Source organism: Solanum tuberosum, unplaced genomic scaffold (genome assembly GCF_000226075.1).
Source record: "Solanum tuberosum cultivar DM 1-3 516 R44 unplaced genomic scaffold, SolTub_3.0 scf00029, whole genome shotgun sequence".
In the NCBI taxonomy this organism is placed as follows: domain Eukaryota; kingdom Viridiplantae; phylum Streptophyta; class Magnoliopsida; order Solanales; family Solanaceae; genus Solanum; species Solanum tuberosum.
This window is the reverse complement of record NW_006238955.1, coordinates 2,647,461-2,658,431: the sequence shown is the minus strand read 5'-3', so window position 1 is coordinate 2,658,431 and position 10,971 is coordinate 2,647,461. Positions and strand designations below refer to the sequence as shown.

At 37.9% G+C, this 10,971-nt stretch overlaps 1 protein-coding gene across 1 annotated transcript; it reads right to left on the bottom strand.

Moving 5' to 3' along the window:
* Positions 1-9,792: 9,792 nt before the first annotated feature.
* LOC102588845 (uncharacterized protein K02A2.6-like) lies at positions 9,793-10,401 on the bottom strand. The gene has a single exon (XM_015306352.1). The coding sequence runs from the start codon at positions 10,399-10,401 to the stop codon at positions 9,793-9,795; it is 609 nt and encodes a 202-aa protein (XP_015161838.1).
* Positions 10,402-10,971: the final 570 nt, after the last annotated feature.

Below are 10,971 nucleotides of genomic sequence, written 5' to 3'. Positions count from 1 at the left end.
GGCAACTCATCATCGTGGAAAGAAATCTTATTAGCTTCCACTATTCTTCCAATCGTTGCAGCTAAGGTCTTACTTGTGGTCTCTTTTGGAATTATCACTCCGCTTAACACCTCCATCAAAGCATTCCTATGAGCTTCAGAACTCATAAGCAAAGACCAAATGGATATGTGGGCTGACGTCTTCTTCAATTGTTCTTCAACCGAATAGTCTTTAGACTGCATCTTCTTCCAAAACTCTGTGGCTTCAGCATCGGTAGCATTCTTCTTTTGATACTTTTCTTTTCCGAGAACTCTTTGATTTAGGTCCTCTGGAGCATAGCACCTCCCCGACCTAGTCATCCCTTAAGCCACGACAGTGTCGATTATCTTGCCCTTGACACTTGCTCGATAGTCCCAAGGGACTGCTTTGGAGTCATACTCGGGCTCCTAAGCAAGTAGAGTTGTCACTACAACTCTTGGGAGATATGTTTGGACAGTTAGAGGTTCCCTTAGTTGAACAGTGATAACAAGTTGTGCCGAAGATGTCATGGCATCCGCTTCATCTATGTTTGGATAGGAGGGGGTCCCATATTTGTCATCAAGAATAACCATGTTGACTTCCCAATTCTCATGGTTTGGCAAGGGATTGTTGTTCATATTGGGAGGTGCTGGAGTGCATTTGATTACTCCTCTTCTGATCAAAGACTCGATCTGTTTCTTCAACCCATAACAATCTTCTGTGTCGTGTCCCTGGACTCCTGAGTGGTAAGCACATCGCTTGTTCCCATCAAAATTACAAGGGATTGGATCAGGAAGTTTTCCTTCAACTGGCTGCAGCACACCCGCTGTCATCAACCTCTCAAACAATTGAGCATAGGGTTCAGCAATCGGTGTGTAAGCGCGAGCATTTCTAGCTTCAGGATTTGGATGTGGTCTCGGTGCATATGCCGGTCTATTTTGGTGGATTGGTGCTTGGACAGGGACATATGGTCTTGGAGGATTTTGGTATGCTGGTGCTCGGGGTGGATTATAGTGTGGTTGGGTATTATACACTGGAACATATGAAGTATGCGCCGCGATTTGGGGATTATTGGGGTATCGGTGGGATGGTCCTTCTGGTTGGTAAGTGACAGCTGCAACATCCTCGCTTTTCTTTTTGATGCCGCCAATGGAACCCGATTGTATAGCCCTACTTGCAGCTTGCAATGCGACCATAGACTGAATCTTCCAAGATTTAACACCTTCCTCTATAAAGTTTCCTATCTTGACCAATTCTGCAAACTTCTAACCCATCATTGACATCATCTTATCAAAGTAGATACCTTCTTGAGCTCGAATAAAGTACTTCGAGAGATCACTCTCATCTAGTGGTGGTTGCACCCTCGCGGCCTCAGTTCTCCAACGTCGTGCATATTCTTGGAAATTCTCAGATGGCTTCTTCTGTATATTGGCCAATGAGAATCTGTCAGCAGTAATTTCAGTATTGAATCTGAAACGAGTCATGAAGTCCTCGGCCATTTCCTGCCAGTCACGCCATTTGCGAGGGTCTTGGCAGGTATACCAGGTTAATGCTTCTCCAGACAGACTCCGAATGAACAACTTCATCCTCAACTTCTCATTTCTCCCTATACCGACTAACTTGTGACAGTATGCCCTTATATGTGCGTGAGGGTCACCCTTTCCATCGAACATGTCAAACTTCGGTGGTTTGTACCCTACCGGCATGTTAATGTCTGGATAGATGCACAAGTCATCATAATCCAGACTCATGTCCCTATAGTGACTTGTAAGCTTTTCAATGCTTTTCTCAAACCCTGAAGCTGGGCATTTATCGATGCATCTTCTTTCAACCGAGCATCTTTCTGCATTTCTTCATATTGATCGACCTCGTATAGGACATTAACCATAGCTGGCATAGCGAAGGTAGGAGCCCCAGCGGCATATACGGGTGGAACATGTGGCTTATAGGGAGCGGAGACATGTGCCCCAAATATTTTGCTGCATTGTAGGTATGGTAGGGTCGCGATTAGAAAGGTTAGGAACGGTCTTGACTGCGGTTGGAGAAGATGGCGGAACTCAACCATGAGTAGGAGCGTGTTGAGTCAGTTCTGGCTGATTTGGTAAGTCAGCAGAAGGCAAGTCAGCCTTTGGGAAATAGATAAGCGTCTTGAAAGTAGGGAAAGTGGTCACTGATAGTTTGGCCAAGTCTCGCACTTGACGCAATTCTTCCCTCAAGATCTCGAGTTTTTGTTCCATGTGTGCCATTTTCTCCTCGTTTTGAATGTCAACTATACTTCGAGAACTTTTGGGATTCTCAGTAGGTACTATTATGTTTGCGGCAGCGTTGAATTTGTCTTTATCAGTCATTTTCCCTTTGATCGAAGGTTGTATCGTGAGTCAGCCAGTTTGCAAGTCGACACAAATCAACGTACTTTTGGGGATAAATAAAGAAAAGAAAACAAAGAAAAAGAAAACTATGTTAGTTTGGGAAATATTGAAAAGCTGTACCAAATAAGTAGATGTAACACATATATATGCCAATTCGGCGACATTCAAAGCGCATCCTAATATAGAACCTCTTTATGCCTGAGGTAGGCCTACTTTGCAATTAGTTTGATAATAAATAATCTATTTAAACCCATTTTAGATTTGGAGCAAAGATAACGTCATTGATTAAGGCTTGGCTATTACAACGATGTAGGCGGTCAGAAGCCGAAGAAATGAAAGTACAGGGGTGGCCATAAGGCATACAAGAGGGATAGGCCACATGGCACTTTAAAGAGCTTATGAGGGAATTCAAAGAAGAAAGATGATCTACGGCCAGGTTGGAGCATCATCATCATCCACATCATAGTAAGGACCCGGGTGATACTCTGGAGACTCTTCAGGGCCATGCTCGGATGATATGTCTATAACCCCTCCATCTCTTGGGTCATAGATGTTAGAACCCATCTCAGAAACCTCTATGTGATCTTCCCACACTTCTTCTTCTGGGTCCTCTTCGGGGTCCTTTTATGGGTTTTCTTCAGGATCCTCTTCTGGGTCCTTTTCAGGTTCTTCTTCTGGGTCCTCTTTAGGATCCTCTTCTGGGTCTTCTTCCTGGATTAAGTAATCGACGGATCCCGGAACTATCTGATTGTACATGGGTGTAGTGAACCCCATGCGAAGAAGCACCGATTCTCTGATCCAATCAATTTGTTGTCTGTCTACAAACCCCCAATGTCCATGTGCGCTTGGACGATCCATATGACTCACGGTATTCCACCAAGCGTTATACTCTGGCGAACACCAACTTTCTTCTCCTATTTCTAAATCGATTATGGATTCCCACTCGATTTGCATATTTCTTATCCATTCCAGCGAGACTGAAGTGAATGCATCTTCATGTGATCCCATTATTGACCATAGTGGAATGTCTTGGATAACTCCAAACTACCGCATAACCCGAAGAGGTGAATATGGTTGGATGCCTTTGAGCCCAATTAACTCGGTAAAAGAAAAAGTATTGAGTCCTTGCAAACGCCAATCCTGTTACCCAAGAGAACTTCCATTGGATGGCGTTTCCCGTGAGGTTGTTCAAAAATGTGCGCCATTCTTCCCTTCCCGTTGGCCCACCCAACAAATTTTGGAGACGGTCTTCGTGGCTTTCGATCTTGTTAGGAGCACCTATGTAGTAATCCATTGGTGGATCACATAGGTAGAAATGTTCCCTTGCCCAAATCTGTAGCAATATGTTGCATCCTCCGAAGAAATTATGTCCCCTAATGTAGGTTGTCATTGAACGAAGAACTTCGGCGAGGATCATAGGCACCAAAGTAAATCTTTGTGGATCGTTGAAGATGCTTATAACCATCGACAATATGCTGATGTCGATAGAATTTGACCTTATCGGGAACACCATAACTTCTAAAAAAACCATAACGAATACTTTTAGCCTCATATGCTCCTATGCTCCGCGAGTACATTCAAATTCACGCTGATATTCATAGTAACTTTCCGAACGCCCAAACCTCTGAAAGATATAGTGTAACTCGACGTGTCCGCCGTCCACATATCTCAATGATCGAAATATGTGTAGATCGAAGAGACTTAGAAAGTCACCCGTACAGATAGTTGAGGGGATCATCGGCAGCCTCTCTCTAGTCGGTAGTTCGGTAGGACTGCTAAACTCCTCTAGTGTAGGAGTGATCTCAAAATCCAGGAATTTGAAGGTTACGGTGCTCAGTTCCTAAAACCCCATTAGCTGAGTGAAAAATACTTTGTCGCATTGTGTCCACAGAAGTGATAATAATGCTCCTAAATGCCTTTGAATCTCTGCCCCGTGTATCCTGCGGATATTTTGCCACTAATTTTGTAAAATGTGGGGCGCTGAAACGACAATTTGGATATCCGGCAAGTCTTGGTTGAGGTTCATCTGAAAAGAGGTAAAGGGTGTACTGAGTTTATTTTCTCCAAATCTGTTAAGTGTTTAAGTTTAGATAATTTATATCAATTTCACACAAAGTTCATGTCTCGAGTTTTAAAGAAGAAACTCATTGACATTTGGGTGGTTTCCTAAATGCAATGACAATACCGTATACTGTCTTGCCTAAGGCTACGCAACATGACATATTTAAAAGAGTAAGATTTTTTCCTAGATGATTGAGAGTGGCATTGAGTAATTGTGAGAAGGTGCACTATCTTAATTGCACCAACTTTAAACTAAGGAATCCAAAGAGATTTTCGGAGGAGAGCAGCAACACCCCTCGCGTGTACAGTTTGTGCGTGTACGATCAAGACTTGAAAGAATGTGCAAATGAAAAGGTTGGGAAAGCAGTAACAAGTAGTGTTTTAAAACAAATAAGAAACACAAACTTGGATTTCACATGCGACCTTTCAATCAAAGCAATATATCAATAGCAAGCCGAAAAAATAAACACGTAATCACAAATGTTGTTCCTAAATTGAGTTTTTCTAAGGTTAAAACCTAAGTAAGGTCCCCAGCAGAGTCGCCAAGCTGTCGCACCCTATTTCGAACAAGCCGAAACAGTTCACAACATAATACGGCTGCCACTCTATTTTTTTTTTGAAAAAATAAATTAATTTGTTTTAGAGTCGCCACCTAAATTTTAAGGAAAATATTAGGAAAATCATTTTTTAAATATGTAAATGTAGACTCTGTTTTGATTTTGCGAAACCAGTGAGATTCTGAGTAAGGGTTTTGGTTATTCGAGGCGAAGGTGTTAAGCATCCCCCAGAGCCTATCCGAATACAGTCCTTAAACTCAATTTAGAAAAATATGATTAGGAAAACTTGTTTATTTATTTAATTTTAATAATTAAATGATAAGTTTATTAGTTAGTTTGAGAAAAAAGTAAAATACAGGGTACAACATATATATGTGTTATAAATAGATTTAATAGTAGTATTTTATCATATTGTAAAAATAAATAAATGCACTTAAATGTATAATAAATTCATATGTAAAAAAAAATAGTTGTATCATAATAAAATTATCCTAAAAAATATATTGATGTTGAATTTACGAAAATCTGTCGTCTTATTAAGACGTGAAAAATAAGATAGTAGTTGGGTGGTAAATATGTAGTAATATGTGATGTGTAATTTGAATGAAAATATATAAAATAGAATTTCCTATAAAGTAAAATAAATAAATAATAATTATACTAAATGTTAAAATATTAGATAGAGTTTGTCATCTAAAATTATATTTAATATAATGTATATAAAAAAAACATTTGAATGTTTATTATTCTATTACATGTAGAGATAAGTTGACATTTGTAAAAGTGAGATGTAGTAAAATGATATGTATATTCAAGTGTAGGAATTTATAAATTCTATAAGAATAAATAAGTAACATTTGTAAAAGTGAGATGTAGTAAAATGATATGTATATTCAAGTGTAGGAATTTATAAATTCTATAAGAATAAATAAGTAACATTTGTAAAAGTGGTAGGAGGGTATAACAAAATAATAGGTCATGTGGACAAAATATAGAATATATACCCTTATATGTATGACATATATATGTATGTACCTTGTATTTGAACCTGTTGGCATATCTAAAATTGTGAAATGGCATGTTAAAAGATAAAAATGTTTTTAGCAATGTTTGATCCAAAAAAGTAAGAATAGTCAATATACTTTATAAAGTGGTGATGTAAAGAGTATAAAATAAAATTTGAAATAGCGTGTTACAAGATTAAAATATTTTTAACAATGCTTGATTCGAAAAATAAGAATAGTCAATACATTTTATAAGGGGTGATGTAAAGAGTATAAAATAAAATTTGAAATAGCGTGTTACAAGATTAAAATATTTTTAACAATGCTTGATTCGAAAAATAAGAATAGTCAATACATTTTATAAGGGGTGATGTAAAGAGTATAAAAATAGGCCTAACTATTAGGACTTATTCTATAGTTACATTTTTTTAAAAAAAAATCCACAAGTTAATTATTTTAAAGTTAATTATTTTAGCCTTTGTATCTCTAAATTCATTTGGAAGTCCCAATTCATGAGTTTTATTTTTTCCTACTTAAGTACCTAAATGAATATTATTTCACCCTTTTGAAACTTCGTTTGGAAATCTTTTAAAACTGTAAGCCCCTCTTGCAACTTAAAAGGCCTGAAAGAATGTTATAAGTGAAAATCCTAACCCATTTTTAAGAAAATTTCTTTTGTATCATTTGTTCTAAAAGTATTTCCACAAAAATTCACAAACAATAATATTGGCTCACATAAATAATCTTTAAAAATAAAAAGGCAAGCAATATATCAAAACTTAAGAATAAAGGTTAGCCAACATATCTAAACAATATAATTAAGACTCGAAAATAGAAATGCTAAGAAATATTGGACTCCTAATTTGCGAGACTCCGAACGTTGTGATGATCCTAATTATTGTTGGCCTAATATTTTAGGGCAATAACGAGTTCCAAAGTAGAAACTCCAGCCCTCCGATTGTACATGAAACATAAGAAAAGAAATAAGAGATAAAGATTAGTAACTAATTGAACGGTGCGGTAATGTGAGTATGCAAACAAATATAAACCCACATTAAACAAGATATCAGAGACTTGTTAAAATGGTATTTTGACATGTAAAAATGTTTTTCTTTCACTATCTTGGCAACCATGAGTTAGTGTAAACCTTTCAAATGCTATTAGAATTGCTTACTTTATATATTTTGCACAATTTTTAGATACACTAAGTTAATCTAGTAAACTAATTGTCCTCAACTAACTTAAAGCATACGTATTCAATCGAAATCAAATAAGCGAGCATACTTAGGGAGGAAACACGAGAATATCATCAACTTTTTAGGAATTTAGAACATAGATAAGTAGCTAAGTTCTCAGTATGAAACGAAAAAAAATACAAGTTATGAATGTTAGACAAGGTGCCCAGCAACTCATGACTAGAGAAGATTAAAGTGTCTTATTAGATGAATACTTGCTTACACAACTAACTATGTTTCGATAATAACTTCTCAATATACCGCTTGTAATTCGAACACTCAAATTACTTCTTAAGCACAAATAGAACCCAAAAACTTAGCTAAAACAACAACCATTTGGCCAAACAACATTCTCTTATAACATATATTTTTTAAAGCTGAAAAAAGACAACAATTATTCATAGAGAACATATCAAAAATTACTTGGCCTCTGCCACGAAATTGGAGGCATACTTCAAGTTTTTTTTTTGCGACACAACCGAAAAAATCAGATCAAGAGACGCTACATCTAAACATAGTATGACAAGATATGAATCAAGAAATGAACGACTCGAGCTGATGAGATTCTTATCATGAAACAACTACTACACGTCTACATGAATCGATCAATAATTCATTCTAAATGAAAATGCTTCTTACGAATTCTTTTCTTCCTTTTGTATGAATAAACTTCCACAAAAAATAGAGTAACAGAACATAAAGATTCCAGATAAATGGCCAGCAACTATTTAATAACAATAATATTCATTTCTGAAAATAAAAAACAAAATGTGAAAAGAAGTGTGATTACAAACCTTGTGTAGAGCAGCAAACTAAGTGCTTTGACGTCAAGATATCCAACTTCGAACTCAAATCAAAACAAATCAAAAACAGAGGACAGAAATATGATTTTACGATCTAATGCTAATGTCCCTTGTTGCGTTTTCTTTCTGTGGTTTTTGATCGATTTTGTTTGGATTTTTCTTGCCGATTTCTGGATTGTTGTTCTTATCCGTTTTCTGGATGGTTGTTGGGTGTTTTTTTTTGAGATTTTTATATGTTCTTGGCTGATTTTCGGATGTCGTTCCCTGATTTTTTGGATGGGAAGACGCCATCCTTTTATAGGCGAAAATCGGTTTCAAAATATGAATTTGAAATCAAAAATATTCACCGGAAAATAGAGAGCTATTGCTACAGATCAAATCAACGTCACTTTTTTCAGATTTTAGAGTTGTTGGGATCAGGCATAGGTGGCGTCTTTTCATCAGAAAAAGGATGATGGAGGAGTGGATGAAGCCTCGTCACTAGAATCCTTGTTATTTTCTTGATTCCTGTGTTCCTGCTCTCAAAGAAAATATTAGTTTGGGAGGGGGTGTTGGTTTGTATCGACTTGTGGACTGAAGCCTCGTCACTAGAATCCTTCGACACCTCGTTGGTACCGCACATAGTTTCTTAACCTAGAAACTTGGTAGGTGGATGAGTGGAAAAGAAAAAAAGAATATTTTGAAAAGAATTAGCTTGTTTTTCTAGAAAATAAGTATACTACGTATATATTAGGTGTATATATATAGTAATTCTCCAGCGTTTTAGATTATGACATGTTCCAAAGTCCATCGAGCTTTCCATTTTGTTGACTATATCCAACGTAGGCCTCCTGTAGCTTTTACCCTTCTGATGAAGCTTTCCTAGATTTTTTTGCAAGTCACTGTGACGATCGATATCCTTCAATATTCTGAGGGTACGCTAACTATGAGGAATGTTTCCTAAGGGTATGCAGGGAATTGATCGAGCCTGACTCAGGCTGCCTACGTATCCCCAAAAATAGGAATCAGATCATAATGTAGTTCGAATATAAGTGGGAGAAATAGAAGTATGTAATGCAATGACCGAGCTTGACTCAAGCTGTAGAAGTATGAAATGCAATGACCGAGCTTGACTCAAGCTGCCTACGTATCCAAGTGGAATCAGGTCGTAACGTAGTTCGAATTACAATAGGAAAGTGAAAAATATGAAACACATTGTAAGAACATGTAATGCAATGACCGGGCCTGACTCAGGCTGCCTACGTATCCAAGCGGAATCAGGTCAGGACGTAGTTCAAATACAAAAGAAAAGTGAAAAATATAAATACAAAGGGACCGAATCCGACAAGGATTGCCTACATATCCCACTGAGGGAATTCAGGTCGAGCATAGTTCTAAATACATGGAAATGATGATTTTGGGTTTTCTAAGAGCGATCGGATCCGATACGGGTTGCCTGCGTACCCCACCGTGGGAAGTCAAGTCTAGACGTAGTTCTGTTACATTGAAAAATGCAAAAGTACACAAAATAAGCGCTAATCTTGAGGTCTTTAGATGTAGTATTTCTTGATGGCGTCTGAATTAATTGGCTTTGTACTCACTCTGCCGTCCATTTCTGCTAAGATTACCGCTTCTCCTGAGAGTACTCTATAAATCATGTAGGGTCCTTGCCAATTTGGTGCAAATTTCTCTTTGGCTTCTCCTTGGTGAGAAAAGATCTTCTTCAATACTAACTACCTCGGTGTGAACTGTCGAGGTCTGACTTTCTTGTTGAAGGCTTTGGTCATTCAGTTCTGATAGAGTTGTCCATGACAAACCGCGTCCATCCTCTTTTCATCGATGAGCATCAACTGTTCATGCCTGCTACGTATCCATTCTGCATCGTCCAGACCAACCTCTTGGATGATCCTTAAAGATGGTATTTCCACCTCATCATGTATTACTGCTTCTGAACCATAAACCAACATATAAGGAGTTGCCCCAGTTGATGTACTGATTGTGGTGCGATAATCGAGCAAAGCATATGGTAGCTTCTCATGCCATTGCCTATGACTGTCTACTATCTTCCTTGAAATCTTCTTGATACTCTTATTTGCAGCCTCAACTGCTCCATTCATCTGTGGCCGGTAAACTATGGAATTTCGATGAGCAATCTTGAACCTTTCACAAGTTTCCTTCATAAGATCGCTGTTGAGGTTGGCTGCATTATCTGTTATAATTGATTCTGGAATTCCAAACCGACAAACTATGTTATTGCGAACAAAGTCTGCCACTACCTTCTTAGTCACTGCCTTGTATGTGGAAGCTTCGACCCATTTTGTGAAATAATCGATAGCCACCAGGATGAAAAGATGTACATTTGACGCAGGAGGCTCTATGTGTCCAATAACATCCATTCCCTAAGTAGCAAATGGCCAAGGGGAACCCATCACATTGAGCTCATTCGGTGGAACCCATATAAAATCTCCATGCACTTGACAATGATGACATTTTTGCACATACCGGATGCTATCTCTCTCTATGGTCATCCAAAAATATCCGATCTTTGCCAAAGTGAACATATTCATGTGTGGTCCACATGTTCCTGCATGTATTTCTTCCAAAAGCCTTGTCGCTTCTGCGGCGTCGACGCACCTCAGCAATCCTAAATCTGAAGTTCTCCTATACAGGATTTCTCCGTTAAGGAAGAAATGATTGGCCATCCTCCTCAAAGACTGTTTCTGGTTGCTTGTAGAATTTTCAGGATATTTTTGTGCTTCTATCAATCTTTTGATGCCATAGTACTAGGGCCTTCCATCCAGTTCCTCATCTACATGAAAGCAGTATGCATGATGATCATGTATCTTTATATCAATAGGGTCGATATAATTCTTGTCTGGGTGTTGAAACATCGAGGACAATGTTGCCAAAGCATCGGCAAACTCATTTTGAGCTCGAGGGACATGCTTGAACTCAATCCTTGTGAA